Source organism: Camellia sinensis, chromosome 9 (genome assembly GCF_055761805.1).
Source record: "Camellia sinensis isolate YWXY chromosome 9, ASM5576180v1, whole genome shotgun sequence".
Classification (NCBI taxonomy): Eukaryota; Viridiplantae; Streptophyta; class Magnoliopsida; order Ericales; family Theaceae; genus Camellia; species Camellia sinensis.
In genome coordinates, this window is record NC_138969.1 from 122,895,937 (window position 1) to 122,912,211 (window position 16,275).

The following is a 16,275-nucleotide window of genomic DNA, read 5'->3' on the forward strand; positions in this document are numbered from 1 at the left end:
TCACCCACCACCCACCCGCCACCACCACCACCACCACCCGCCACCGCCACCACCACCGCCACCGCCACCGCCACCGCCCACTCGCTACCACTTACCACCCACCACCGTCACCCACTCGCTACCACTTACCACCCACCACCGTCACCCACCCACCACCACCACCACCACCACCACCACCACCCACTCGCTACCACCCACCACCCGCCACCGTCACCTACCCACTCATCCACCATCACCACCCACCACTCACCACCACCTGCCATCTGCCACCCGCCACCTGCCACCCACCACCCACCACCCACTCGCTACCACCCACTACCCGCCACCGTCACCCACACACCCGCCACCACCAGCCATCCACCACCCACCTGCCACCACCACCCGCCACCCACTCGCTACCACCCACCACCGCCACCGTCACCCGCCCACCCACCACCACCACCACCACCACCACCACCACCACCACCCGCTATCCGCCACCCACCTGCCACCACCACCCACCTGCCACCACCACCACTACCACCACCACCACCACCCACCCGCCACCACCAACCACTACTAGCTACCCACCACTCACCGTCATCACTTTCCACCACCGTCTTCCGCCGCCACTTGCCATTTCTCATTCTTTTTTATATTTTTAAAATTTTTTAAACATTTTGCTAATTACCAAACGCATTTGTAGTTTATGTTTTTCTACAAAATAAACAATAAATAAATAAAAACCAGTTTATAAAATTTTTGTAAATATAAACTGAAAACGTAAACGTTACCAAACACACCCAATATCCAAAATCCTAAAGTGTTGTGGTTCTCTATAGATGTAGCTATACCTGTGAGGTTGTAACTATACTCTAGCATTTGCTAAGTGGCAAGACTAAGCTGTTGGCTAAGGCATGATGCATTGAACAATGCAACCTACCACAAAAATTCAAAAATAATAGCCAACAGTCACAATACCACTTGGTAGCAACAAAACAAATGTTAAAAAGAAAGTGACCAAGTTTGCTACTGTTTAGTGTTAATTGCATTCATCCACATGTACAGTACTAATAACAAAAAATGTTGTGCAATAAACAAGAGCTATGTGTCCATCTTGCTGCATGCACTTGTCTCCTCCTGCAAAAATAAAATTGAAATTAGATTTCATGTACTACATATAAAAGAAAAAGTTACAGAAATATAACCCTCATATTACATAAACAAAATACATTATACAATTTCATTACCAAGTCATTTCCAATGCTAGACATTAATAACAGTATTTGTTGCTGGGGTTGAGCATGGGATCAAGCTTGTGTTTGATCCTTGAAAAGCTGAAGACAAACAATAGTTAGTAATCCAAAGGTCCATGTTGATCACAGTAAATTCAAAATGTATACAAAGTGAACTATATACTATTTACCTAAGTTAGATTGATCAAATTGTTCAACATCATCCATTGCCTTGTGAAGAGAAATCGGTATGTTGCTTTGAAGCCAATTTTGTAGGCATACAAGTACTTCCACCATCATAGGAGATAATGAGCTACATAATGGATCAAGGATTTGTCCTCCAGTACTGAATGCCGACTCAGATGCAACTGTAGAAACAGGCATGGCTAGCACATCATGTGCAACTTGGGACAACACTCGATATTTTGAGGAATTATTCTTCCACCAATTTAAAATGTCAAAATTCTCTTCTTTTGTACGTTGACAAAGCTCAGCTAAGTATGCAGCCATCTCAGATTTGCACAAAATAGAATATTCAGAATCCAAATATGAATTAAATTGAGATGATATGAACAATTTTGGATCATCACAATTATCATCCACATTCATGGCAGATTGTTCACTTGTATTAGTCACTTCCACACTACTTGAATCATTTGCAATATAATGGTCATACAAACGAGTCAAACAATCCTTCACCTAACCCGTTATTTGATTCACCATTCCAACCTCATACAATTGTGAAAAATAGAACTTGACATACCTCAACTTCTTTCTAGGATCAAGCACTATCACAACATACAATAAAATATCTATTTTATCTCCATTCCCCAATATTTATGAAATTTTGCTTTCATGCCTTTGGCCATTAAAGATAACAATTCATCCTTTTTGACTCTTTTTTTGACAATTGCTCAATTTTGGATTGAATAACAAACATCTTATCAAAAAAACAATCTGGAGTAACATAAAGTGAGCCTGAAAATCGCTTGGTAGCATTGTAGAACCACCTTAGGAATTTCACAAACAATCTACAATTGCACCAATCACTCTTGGTTGGAGCCCTCTTTTTCCCACTTCCCTCTTCCCCATCATCACATCACTCGAAAAGCAAGATTTATAATTGGAGTCCTCATCCTCCATCCGCTTAAAGGCCTTCTCAAATTTTTCAGCTGCCTCTAACATCAAGTAAGTGGAGTTCCACCTAGTGGGTACATCAAGACATAGAAGAGACCTTGACTTAATTTTTTCTCTCTTCATACATCTCTTGAAAGTCTCTAGCCTATTTGGAGATGACCTTACATATCTCACAACATCACGCACACATGCAATTGATGCATCTAATTCTTTCAAACCCTCACTCACTATGCGATTCAAAATATGCACACAACAACACATGTGTAAGAACTCATGTCCCAAGACAGTCCCTTTCCAATCCTTTGTTTTCCTCTTCAAGTATTTAATGGTTGTGCTATTAGAGCTAGCATTATCAACTGTCAAAGAAAAAACACAACCAATATTCCACTAAAGCAAACACATTTCAATTCTTTTATCAATGGTTTCTCCCTTGTGATCTTCAACTTGACTAAAATTTATGATTTGTTTTTGTAATTTCCATTCATCATCAATGAAATGGGCAGACATATAATTCAAATTTTGTATGGATGTCCATGTGTCAGTGATAAGTCACACCTATGACCTCTCAACACATTCCTCAACTTATCCCTCTCTTGGTTAAAAATTGTTACAATATATTTGGAAATAGAGGTACGACATGGGATTGGTTTGAAGTTAGGTTGAAAGACGTTACAAAATTTTCAAAAACCAGCTCCCTCAATGAACCTAAATGGTAATTCATCTAGTAAAATCATCTCAGCTAGAGCTCTTTTACCGTGAAGGCTGTTGCCACAAGTTCAACACCCTTTTCTCCATCCTTTGTGTTGAAAAGATAAGGTATGTTGTCCCTTACCATGTTCTCTATAGGGATATTTTGGACAACTACCAAATGACTCAACAAATTACTTGTCCCATGCCCTTTTGAATCTGCTAGGTATTCCTTTTGACAATATTTGCAAACTACCCTCATTTTCCCATCTTCTTCACTCTTTATTTTATCAAAATGATCCCAAGCTCTAGATGGTTTTCTCCCACTACCCTTTTCCCTAACTTTACCCTTGTCATTGGGTGGTATTAGAGGCTTTTCAGAAGGGGAAGGTCAGTAGGTTGGGCAACAGATGCAATTGTAGAAAGAGGAGGATCCATTATCTATACCAAAATACAAGTAAAACGTTAGAATACATTTTAAAATCCCCACCATAACATAAAAAATAGCATGTCACAAAACAATAGTTAAACAAAATAATGAAATCATGGTTAAACTAAAAACAATTATCATAACATGCTTCAGCAAATTTACAACGAGCATAAATCATTAGCAATGATAATTAAGAATAAAGTGATCAAAGAGCGTGCAAATTTTTTTATTTTTTATTTTCTACGAAGTACGGAGAGAGCATGCTTAAATAACAAGAAAATAAAGTATATATCCCAAACACAAAACATATCATGTTAAAAAATAGTAATCTTAAAAATGAAATAAAAAATCAAATTCAAATAAAAGCTAAATAAAGAAATGAACAAACTTTAACCTAAAATATATATAAATTTATTTTTGCAAAAAAAAAAAAAAGGCCAAGTATAATAGCTAAATAAATAAGAGTTTGGTTCAAAAAGAATAAAAAATTAAAAACCAAAGAGCATTTTTTTTTCAACGAAAGCAAATATTATTCATGCAGACAGAGTATGAGAGGAACATAATATAACAAAAAAAAAATTTTCTGGTAACATAACAAAAGCTTACGTGACAGGAAATATTATTATTAAAAAACCAAGAGCATTAGAACATGCTTACATAATAAAAACAGAGAGTATACACAAGACGAGTGGATCATAGACCTACTTGATGAAAGAAATTTTAAGAAAAAAATTAAAATAAAAATACAGAAGTCTAGGGTTGAAAATGATAGAACCGATTGATAAGAGAACTATACAGAAAGAGTTAAAATGAAAATATAGAATCCTTACCTTAGAGTTTTTGTTAGTCTGATCTGAAGATTCTAAAGAAAAATGCTTCCATCCACCGAAAAGAAGATTGTGAGGGGCTTTAACCTTCAAAACTCATCACAAAACAATGGAGAGATTGAGAGTAGAGAGTGATGAATGAGTGAGAGGATTTGAACACAACTATACAATAAAATGAGAGAGAGAGTGGGAAAGATGTAGCAATATGTATGTAGATATACGATAGATAAATATTATTATATATCTATATAATAAGGCAAGAAGGATTTTGAATTTATGTCAAAAATGTGTGTGAGATACATTTGATCCAATGGTCTAGATCAATTGTAATATCTATCCAATGGCTGAGGTTATATCTATATAACAAAACAACTCTTTTTTTCTGTTTGTCAAAATATGAACCATTGGATTTAACTCAATCCAAAGGCTCACAATGTCTCACTCTATTTGATCCAAGATCATTTTCAACCCACAGCCCGTCTCTCAGACACACACTCTCATCTCTTTGTTTCTGATTTCAAATTTTGAAATCTGACCCACCTTCTCTCTCTCTCTCTCCCCATCAACCCTTGCAGGCAACCGAACCCAAAACCCCTATTAGTCTCTTCATCTTCTCTCTTCCTCCCTTCTCTCTTCCTAATCGTCATCGTCTCTCTTTCGACCGAATGGAGCAACTATATATATGACTCAGAGATGGGAGATTCAGAGATGGGACCAAATGTATGTATATATATGCATTTGTATGTATTATGTATGATTATGTGATTTTATATATGATTATGGATGATTATGGATGCATATGTATATATATGTAGATTTTATATATAGATTTTATATATGATTATGGATGTATATATAGATTTTATATATGATTATGGATGTATATGATTCCAATATGGGGTGTTTGTTGGATCGAAGTGAGAGTTGTTTTGAATGTTACGACATTATATGACTAAGAGATGGGAGATTCAGAGATTCACATTAAATGTGAGATATTAGTTTTGAATGTTAAATATTCTTGGGAATGATCATGATTATGATTCTGCCATTAATTTTTGCTTAACTATTTTGAGTGGAGCTGGGGCAGTTCATTTCTTGAGTGAATCTTTTGAATAATCAGTGGCCCAAATTTTAATGTCTCATCAGATGATAATCAACGTAATCAACTTTTTTTTTTTCCTTTTTTTTTTTTGGGAGGGGGTAATGGGTTTGGATTTTTATCTATCTGTGGTTTAGAAAAATAATGAAAATATGATAATGTGTTTTTTTTCTTGATAGTCATATTTTGGATTGTACCTACCCAAAAATATTTTGCATTGAATTTTCATTTTCTTGAATTGTACAATGGCAGATAGACACTTGCAATGGTTTTTACCGCGAAGCCTTCAGACCGAAAAAAGAGCCATAACCCAAAATGTGGACTGAAGCTTGGACTGGCTGGTAAGTCACACATATGTCACCCATTTAACTTAAAAACTTTTTTTTTCCCCCTATTTCTTTGTTGTTTTAATTATAAATTGTTTCATCATTCAAACAACGGAACTCAGTTACATTTTTTCTGAATTTCTTAATTCAGTCTTTGGATTCCTCTGTTTTATCCTTAGGTATACAAAGTTTGGTGGTCCAATTCCTCAGAGACCTGTTGAAGACTTGGCATTTTCAGTGGCAAGGTTTATACAGAATAATGGTTCCTTTATTAATTATTATATGGTAAGTTAATTCTTAATTGTATGTTTATCTTATATCAAGTAAAGTATATTTTTTATATTTCTTATTTTTTTTTCTTTCATTAGTACCATGGAGGAACAAATTTTGGACGGACGACTGCTGGTCTCTTCATTGCCACTAGCTATGATTATGATGCCCCAATTGACGAATATGGTATGCATACACATGAAAATAACTTGATTATATTATGCTGAGGTTTTTGTTTGTATTACAATCTTTACTTAAGCAATTAAGATTTAAGATTGTTGCCAATGCATACAAGTAGTCTATTTGTGCAAACACACATTGCATGGAAGGAATGGGACCGTACAATGTAGCACATGAGATCATTAGCACAATTATTCTACCTGGGAGCAGAATAAAGATTTTTGTTTTGTGGACTATAAATGATCTTTTTCATAATTGACAATCAAAAGAAGTAAACAATTTGAAGTATTATTGACAATACACAATTCAATATCACATAAACACCAATCACATAGAAGTATTATTCAATCGTTCAATCCCCAGATATAATTTTTAAACTAAACAGGCAAGAGAGTGAAAGAGATTGAGCATCGATGGGAAGAAAAGAATGGTTCACCTTTGCAAGAGCATCTCATATTTGGGGAACAAGAGAGGAAATAGAGAGAAAAACAAAGAAGTAAAAGAGAAATGAGGGAAGGATAAAAAAGAAAAAATAATCTCAAGAAAAAGTTCTTACTTAGCAAAATAACATACAAGCAATTGTAAGGACTTCATTGAAGCAAAGTGGACAATATAAGATTCATGGGCAAAAATAAAATCTGAAAGGGTAAAATTGGAAACTTTTTTCACAAATATATGTCAAAATAGAATTTTTTAAAAGTTCAGTTGGGGCATTTGAGAAATTTGCACACTTGCCAGTTGCCATTTGCTAGCTCTGCCCATGATATTCTGCCTGTATGTATGTTATATGGTAGGGCTTTTCTGATGCAAATAATGATATTTTCGGCATTTTTATGATGGGTAATTTATCATATGCAAGGATTACAAAGGGAACCAAAATGGGGACATTTGAGAGATTTGCATCAAGCCATCAAGCTATGTGAACCGGCTTTAGTTTCTACATATCCTACAGTGACTTGGCCAGGCAATAATCTCCAGGTTTGATTAACTCTTCTGAGGCTACAAGAAAGCTATGCATATCTACTACAATTTTCTTCATGTGCATCTTTTTGACAATCATCGATATTAGCTCCTTTTCTCATTATTTTTCATTTTCCAGGTTCATGTATTTAACTCAAAGTCTGGTTGTGCTGCATTCCTTGCAAACTACAACACAAAATCTTCAGCAACAGTGACCTTCCAAAATATGCGATATGACCTCCCTCCTTGGTCCGTCAGCATTCTCCCCGATTGCAAGAATGCGGTTTTCAACACCGCAAGGGTAAGGAAATAGGGTTTTCCCTTTAAAAAACATTCTTTGAAAAAAAAAAATCAAGAAGAAGAAGAAGGAAAGAAAAATAATAGTGTCCTCTAATTGTTTCAATTTTTTTTGTCTTTTTCACATTTATTTGAAGTCTATTCAGTTTTTTTGGTGCTATTTGATGTCTTCTCAAGTCATATTTTAACATCATAATTTGGATATGCATACATTATTTTCATGCGAGATTTAAGATAAGAATGATGTGGCAATGACATTCTTGCAATTATGAACCAAAGTGACAAGCATTTTGATTTCCAATGAATTGATATAAATGAGACACATCATTCATTCTGTAGGAATTTTTTTTTTTTTTTTTTGTATGCGTAGCATCACCCTTTTAATTTCATTTATAGAAAGCTTTCATTATGTCATAATTTTGTAAATATAAAAAGTATTAGAAAATAGGAGTAAAACTGCATGCATCTTGCCCTCCCCAGAACTCACTTTTGTTCAGTGTGTCAAGTTTGATTTAATTTTGACAAAATTAAGGTTTAGCTTTTGTTCAATGAACATCTCTTTCAAAAAGTTCCCAAAAATGGGTTTTAACATCCAATCAAATTTTTTTACAGATAAGCTCCCAAAGTTCATAGATAAAGATGGTACCTGTAATTAGTGGAGCATTCTGGGAGTCATACATCAAAGAAACTGTCTCTACCGATGATCCAGACACGGTTGCAATGGATGGACTATGGGAGCAAATAAACGTGACCCGAGATGCCTCAGACTATTTGTGGTACCTCACAGAGTGAGTGTTGTTGAGAGAGTTTTCATTACAAATTTAATAATAACTCATCACACACAAATTGACTTTAACACACCACACACATTGGTAATTTTCATCATAAAAATTGATAACTGTCTTATGATGTGCATCTTTTTTTTTTTTTTTGACAAATAAACAAACTTTATTAATATGATGTGCATCCTTTTAAGAGTGGACATTATTAATTTCCCCTAATTTATTAGAAATCAATACATGATAAATCAATATTTAGCCAAGAGAATGCATTAAAAATATATATATTCAAAGAACAAGATTGAAACCTTAAACAAATAAATTATGGGTTTGTTGGGTTTGTTTGATGCTCTGTTCTGCAAAGTAAAGGTAATACTTTCATCTCTTTCTTAATAGATTATTGTGTGTATATATATTGATTACAGATTTTTTTTGTTTTTTTTCTTTGAAGCCATAGAGACCATCAATTGATCATTAGTGGAATAGAGAAAGAACGATTCCCAAAATCAAACTGTGAGTATTGTTTTTCTTTAATTTTCTAGATGCATGTAGGATTTTGGGTATACTTTTATGGGTTTTGTTGATTTTTCTTATTCATATATATTATCTATGTATATATATATACACACATATATATGAAGAGTTGGTTGGGTTCCACGAAACCCATTTACTTTGATTTAGTAGGAATTAGTGGGACTATTGTTTTGAGTTATTTTATTGAATGGTTGTTGTGCCATTACTATTATTTGGTTGTTACAAAAATGTTTGATAACTATTCTATCTTCCTTGCTTATTAAGTGTTTGATAAAATGTTTCAATGAAATTTACACACACACAAATTGACTTTAACACACCACACACCACACACATTGGTAATTTTCATCATAAAAATTCATAACTATCTTATGATGTGCATCCTTTTTTTTTTTTGACAAATAAACAAACTTTATTAATATGATTTGCATCCTTTTACGAGTGGACATTATTAATTTCCCCTAATATATGAGAAATCAATATTTAGCCAAGAGAATGCATTAAAAAAAATAAAAAAATCAAAGAACAAGATTGAAACCTTAAACAAATAAATTATGGGTTAGAATTAAAAAAATAAATTATACAAAAACAGATCAAACCTGAACTTGAGCTTTTTGTACAATAAAAAAAATTGTCAAAAGTACCATTTTCATTGATAGAGATAAAGCCATTTTCATTCATTTTTTATTTTTGCAATCTCATTGATCAGAAGTACTATTTGTATATACTTTTATGGCATTCGAAGAGTATTCAATAATTTTTCAAGTATGATTTAATTATTATTTAATGTTACAAGTCAATTGGACGAATTAATTGTTTTGTACAAATTTCTTTTCCTTTTCCTTATTGTGATTTAAAATTTCTTTTCCAATTGTCAGTGCTGAATTTATTTGTGAATAGAATCAGTAATAAACTTATCTTTTCCCTACAAATTTGGATAATCTGTTTTTTGTCATCCCATCATCCCCACCATCACCAACAAAGCTCTCACTCTCTGTCAAATCAAATGGGGGTTAAAGGAAGAAATTGGTTTCATGTTAATACCCATTTTTATTTCATGGTAGTCAAATGGGTTGAGGATTGTTAACATTAAATGGGTTAATGTGAACATTAAGGTTAACCTGATTGTTAACTTATTTTTTATTTTTGGTATTTATTGAATACTTTTGTATTTACTTAAGCTTTATCTAGAACATTATTTAGTGGTGATTTGCAGAATGATGATGAATTGTGGTGCACAACAGATGTGAGCAGTGGTTTTGTTTTGGGATAATGTTCTTATACTTTTTTTTATTATTATTATTATTTTGAGAAGTGCTCTCCCAGATTTTGGATTTGGTGCTCCTTCATTTCTAAAAGATATATTTTGTTTATAGTGATTCTTTTGAATGATAATGTATATTTTTTGTTATTTTTTGGTATATATCTAAGAATGTTTTAGTTGCAGTAAGAGTGCTTCAAAGTTGAAAATCACTTCTAGATTAATTGCTTTATTTACATTTATGGTAATTTGTATATGAAGTATTGTGTTTGTGGTCCTATATATCTGAATCATTTCTTTAAATTTGCTTATTAGGTTCACATTAGAGAGCTTGAGGAAGAACCTTTCGCATCTGAACATTGTGGTAAGTATCTAATTTGCATTCTTACTAAAGCATTTTAACGTTTCCTTTTGTTGGTCATCCCTTAGAAAACAATTCAAATATCTTTCTGTGCCTATCCATAAATTCTTCAAAAGGTAAGGTATAACTTCCAATTTTTGGTTGCAATAACAACATTCTAATGATTTGAGCATATGCAAGTTTGTTCAAATATAAGTGATGATCCTCGCCACCATACATAGAACTTTAAACCCAAATGAAAGTCTAATTTTTCAAGGCAATTAAAATCCATTGAGGTTTCTGTTTTATAATTTGTTGTGGCATTGTTTTGTTTTCACTTAAAATCCATTGGTTTTTGTCTGGTTTCCTTTGCTTATATAGAGTTATGAGCCATTATATTGGTTTTCATTTTTCTGGATAATTAATTATTTTCTTTTATCCACCAATGTCGATAGCTATTATGGGCAGTTTGGAAGTTGATTTCAATAATTTTCCATGATTCTTTGATTTTGAAGCCCAACACATGCTCTACATAGTTGATTTGTGGTGATTCTCTCTCTCTCTCTCTCTCAAGATTTATATTTAATGGGTTCAATAACTTTTTCATGGTGAGCACCAAACTTAGATTTTTAGATATATTTTTCATGTGAATAGGTTGTTATTTCGTGCTTTTATTGGCATATTAGTACGGGATTTTAGGGTTTTTAGTATGTTGTTATTGCATTATTGTACAAAGAGGTTTTCATTTGAACCTTTCTCACCTTTATGTTTCCCCCCCAATAGTTAATGTACATTTGTAATCTCATCATACACCACCAGTTGAGCCCACGTGTGTTTGGATTTTGTTTTAGGCTGAAGATTCATAATGGAATGATTCCCACTCACTCCCACCCCCTATCTTAGTTATATCTAAATATAATTTTGGTTTTTTTAATTGGTACAAATCTATTCAATTTTCATGGAATTCGAAACTTTACCAATGGAAGCAATTTCAAGTTGAGACATGGGTTATAGATATAAAAGGTAAATTCATGACTTAATTTGTTTTATACTTATAGAAGTTGAGTTGGAATTTTTATTTACTAAGATTTCAAATTCATGATTAATGATTAATTTCAAGTTTTTATTAAAATTCAAATTCATGACTTAATTTCAAGTTTTTATTTACTTATAGAAGTTGTGTTAATGATTAATATTTGAAATTTTTTTTCCAATTAATTGGTTTTGAATTTCATAACTTAATTATTTAGATTTGTAATATCATCCAGTTCAATTTTTGATTAATCTCATTAACAAAAGTATTCTTATTTACATAGAATCCTCTAATTGGTTATTTAGAATTTCATCATTATTAGTTGGTTTAACAGAGAAGCATTCTATTTGTTAGCCTGCTTTCAATTTGATTTCCAAATTCTATTTTTTTTTTCATAGTGTAATGATTTAACTATGTTCATTGTGGAATCTAATCTCTATTTGTTCTTGGTATTACTGATTGGTAGGTTATTGATATTGACATAAAACAGTGCATCTTTAGCTTAAATTTTATATTATTAGTTTGGCATCTGTATATGTGTGTGGTTTTGATTGATTGCTTGAAATAGATGGTTTGATTCTTGATCAAAAGAAACTAACAAAATGCGTAGAAAAACATAGTGCAATAGCTCATATCTTTGTCAGATTGATTCAATTTAGTTAAATTAATAGTATTGGGTAATAGTAAAATGAATATATACTGTCTTTTGGGTTAAATAGGACATTTTCATGACTTCATTGTAAATTTTATCATTTTTACTTGAATAATCAAATGAAATTGGGAAGTTTGAACTAAAAAGTTTTGTGGATGGGGCTGTTTTGTTGAGTATTGGTCATTTGGGACATTTAATTTTATTTTTGCATGTAACCTTTGTTATTACGTGATTTTGAATAGAGTTTCAATAGAGTTGTTAATAGTTGTTGATTCATTTCCTCCCTCTCTCAACTAAATCTCAATTTGCTTTTTAATTTTTAATTTTTATACTGGTTAGGTTTTGAATTCAATTTGTGTGGAATTCAAAATATAAATTTTTTATTTTTTTAAGTTGAATTGAAGGTGTGAGATGTTATGGTCATGACTGAAATTTGGTTTTGGAGTACTTGCCACTATTGACTGAATTTCATCATAACTTTTCTAGCATTTTCTACTACTTATTTGGTTTCATTTGTGGGTTTTGATTAGATCACATTTTTGATACAAGCGTAATTATGCTAATTACATTTTTTGGAATTTTGAATAAACACAGAATCATATTTGAACTATTATTTTTTCCCAAGTGGATTTGGCATAACTGGTAGTTTTGCCCTCTTTCCTAAATTGTGGAATTTAAGTTTTTATCATTAAGTTGATTGTTAAATTGTAATTTGTGAACTTTATCATTTCTTCTTCCAAAATTTTCTTTGTTAACATCTAGGTGATGACACAGGATGTTCAGTTCGAATATCAGTTCAGTTTTTAATTTGTAGTTCCTAATGTGCCATTATGGAGTAACAAGAAGATTTCAGAAAAATTATGGAGTAACAACCATTTTGGTGCTTTTTGAATGGCTAAGTTCTCTCTCTCTCTCATGTACTCAGCCACCGAAATCGAAGTTGGGTTGATGTTTATCAGTTTGATACAGAGGAATCAACAATGTTGACATGCCCAATAGCCACTGCACCCACTTCGTCTTTCCTTTTTGCCGGTATGTAAGCACTACTTCCTCAAATGGCTCTTCTTAAAATACTACTCTCCACTCTTTAAAATTTTCTTTGATTTTTTTTCCTTTCCCCCTTCTATTGTTCATTTTCATCACTTGAATTACAGGTTATTAGGTGATGAAATATACAAGTGGGTGACATGGATTGCACAACTGGGAGACAATACGTATCTAACATAAAAAGTCTTTTCTTTTTACTGTCATTCCTTCTTTAAATACTATAAATGCATACACATATGTATGCGTATAATGTAATGGATAGAATGAGTTTATTTAACGTGAATAGATCAAATGGTTCCATTTGAAAGATATTTGTTTGTGAGATTGTAATTCCCTTTGAAAGATCAATTGGATTTGCAAATGGATCTTTTGATCTTTTTCAAGCATCAAGCATTTATGGTGGTGTGCTATTGGCAATAAGAAATAATCAGATCTAAAATGCATATAGAGATGTTGAATCAAGTTTAAAGTGGGACTACACTTGAGGCTATACATATAGAATGTATGATTATTTATGTTTTGGTTTCAAATTAATTTATGAACTATATGTATTAAGTAAATCTCTCCTGATTTCATATTGTAATTACAAAGTAAAAGGACAAGGGAATTAAAAATGACTGTAATTGTCTATATGTGTATACTGAAAGTTTCATATACACTGTGACAAGGAGTTTAACCTTGAATATGAAGAATTATTAATGAATTGAATAGATCATAACTATTCAATAGTTTGTCTTAACTTTTATTTTTTATTGGTCAAAATGTATTAACTTGAATGTGAATTTTTTTTTTTTTTTAAAAAACTTAGAGTGCCGTAGGCACGGGTCATCCACTAGAGTGCCGTAGGCACGGGTCATCCGTTTTTGAATTCGAGCCATTTCGAGCCGCTCGGTTTCGAGCTACCTATCACTGCCGTTAATTAAATGTTGAGGTTGCATTAAATTAATTAATTAATTGATATTATTTACCCTGAACATTATAATTATATTTTAATCCCAACATTATTTACGTCGTGCCTTCAGGCACGGGCATACGCTAGTATATATATATATATATAGAGAGAGAGAGAGAGAGATACAAAGAGACTAAAATCAGAAAAGATAGTGATGAGTGGTTCATTGTGGTTGTATCTTGGAATTTGAAATTTAGATGTTGGAAAGTGTAAGGCAACCAAAACGTCTCTCTATTCTTGAGAGATGTGAGATGGCTTAGGTAATAGGTAGGTAGGGTAATAATTATATCTCCAAAACCAATGTGTGGGTGTAAAAAATCTGTAAGACCATCTCCAATCCTGAATTAAATTTGGCATCAAATTTAAAATTTGGTAAAAAAAATACTTTTTTATGCTCCAACGGTTTCACCAAATTGATATCAAATTGAGATTTCACCAAACGTTTCACCAAAATGAGAACAGGTTCAAACAGTTCCAAAAGGTTCAAACAGTTCCAAAAAAAAGGTCAAACAGTTGAAAAAAAAAAATTTTGCCTTACCGATCGAAGTTCAAAAAAAAAAAAAAAAATTTGGCTTAACCGGTCGACCAACCGGTTATCCTGGCACAGATTTGATGAAAATTTGACGAAAATCAACCGTTGAAGCACTCAGTATCAGATTGAGGAAAAAGTCATTTTTTTACTCAGATTTGATGAAAACTTTGGTTCAGGGTTGGAGATGCTCTAAGGCAAATAATTTTGGTTCGGGTCGGTTTCGATTGATTTGGTAGGTCCATAACCGCTCCCCAAACCGAAAATCAAAAAATCAACATTTATAGAACCGCAGCCGACCAAACTATTTGTCGAAACTGCCCATTTTTTGGATCGGGTTGGGCGGACTGAGCGGGTTGGACGGGTGGGTCGGATCTCTACACACCCTTATAAAAGAGGAAGAAGAAAGAGAAAGTCCAAATGTTTTTTTTCTTCTTCATTTTGGGTTTATGTTGTTTGCCACTTTTAAGATCATTCTCAAAGAAAGGGCCACTGTAGCCCGGCTTTCTGCGCTCCTTTCGGAAGGCGAATAGCCCTACAGTTCAGACTCCACTTGTGGTTCTGAATCTGATTTCACAAGTACAATGTGAAATAGTGAAAACACAAAAAGAGTCCAAATTCGGCAATTCTTTTTGGAAAATCGATGTTTGAATCAATTGCCAAAAATGGACTACTTTGCCAGATTTCAGAGTCGCCACCTAAATATTTTTGAAAAATTTAGGAAACCCAAGACTCGTGCCAAAGGCCATTAGTTCGTCATCAGCAAAGTGTCTCTGCTCGAGAACTTAGGTACGATAGGGGAAGGTCATGAATTGAACACCCCACTCGCCCGATCAAAGATCGGCCTCTACTAATCTTGATGTGTTTCTTATTTATATCATATGCTCTTGTTCCAATTTATTAGCTATTTTACTATGTGATGCGCACACAAGGTATAGACTAGTTTGCAAGAATTGGAACATTTGATCTCATGTTTTGTTTTGAAATTGTTTTGTGAATTTGCCACTTTGAAAGAGTTGGCTAAAATGGACATTTAATCAAATCATCCCAGTTCAAGCATATAGCCTTCATCCACAGGCATTCAAGCATTTAATCATTTAAGCAATTAGCCTCATGGCGAGCGTGTTAGACATGGCAACACAAACATCCGATGCAAAATGCTAAAACGATAAAAGCTCACCTAGTACTCCGAGCAAAACAATGCAAAATAATTAGAAAAATATGCATACTCCTAATTAAATGCAATATGACTAATGCCACACATTATGCATTTTAAAGGCTCGGCTATGAGCATGGCATATGATTGCGTTCAAGACACGCGAGAAAGCACGTATTCAAGTAATGAATTTTGAACATTTGATATCGGGTTAGCATGATGAGCTGAACCTTATATACATGCAAGACAAATGGATGTGAGACATAAGCATGCTAATGAAATGTGATGCTCTATACTAACCATCGTAAGCGAATAAATAAAAGGGAGAAAGACGTGGGGTTGGAAGACATACACATTATTACAACATTTGATCCCTTACGCAGGAGGGTGCGAATCAATGTCCGAAAGTCCGAATTAACTAACTATTACAAAACTGGGCGAATGAATAATAATTTACTTAACTAGGCTAATTAACTACGTTATTACAACAATTTAACTAGTTATACCAATTAACTGCGCTAATTAACTACTTTATTACAACAATACTATGTACAATAAGATTAAT

At 33.2% G+C, this 16,275-nt stretch overlaps 1 protein-coding gene and 1 long non-coding RNA gene across 5 annotated transcripts; one reads left to right on the forward strand and one right to left on the reverse strand.

The window, feature by feature from the left end:
• Positions 1-792: 792 nt before the first annotated feature.
• Positions 793-4,514, reverse strand: LOC145799170 (uncharacterized). 2 transcript variants are annotated; one of them, XR_014341183.1, is made up of 4 exons: positions 4,299-4,514; positions 1,406-1,582; positions 1,230-1,316; positions 793-1,119 (listed from the first exon to the last, which is right to left on the reverse strand). It is a non-coding gene; the product is annotated as an uncharacterized LOC145799170 (long non-coding RNA). The 2 variants fall into 2 exon arrangements; XR_014341182.1 differs by lacking the exon at positions 4,299-4,514 and having other exon boundaries at positions 1,406-3,914.
• Positions 4,515-4,826: 312 nt separating this feature from the next.
• Positions 4,827-13,439, forward strand: LOC114302009 (beta-galactosidase-like). Of its 3 annotated transcripts, XR_014341184.1 has the most exons (11): positions 4,827-5,015; positions 5,647-5,735; positions 5,900-6,005; positions 6,089-6,176; positions 7,030-7,148; positions 7,270-7,431; positions 8,040-8,215; positions 8,658-8,719; positions 10,317-10,365; positions 12,952-13,058; positions 13,181-13,439. XR_014341184.1 is itself a non-coding variant. In XM_082888715.1 (7 exons), the coding sequence occupies exons 2-7, from the start codon at positions 5,710-5,712 to the stop codon at positions 8,058-8,060; spliced, it is 522 nt and encodes a 173-aa protein (XP_082744841.1). In that variant the 5' UTR covers positions 4,827-5,015; positions 5,647-5,709; the 3' UTR covers positions 8,061-8,309. The 3 variants fall into 3 exon arrangements, 1 of the variants encoding a protein (XP_082744841.1); XR_014341185.1 differs by lacking the exon at positions 4,827-5,015 and having other exon boundaries at positions 5,638-5,735; XM_082888715.1 differs by lacking the exons at positions 8,658-8,719; positions 10,317-10,365; positions 12,952-13,058; positions 13,181-13,439 and having other exon boundaries at positions 8,040-8,309.
• The last annotated feature ends 2,836 nt before the right edge of the window (positions 13,440-16,275 follow it).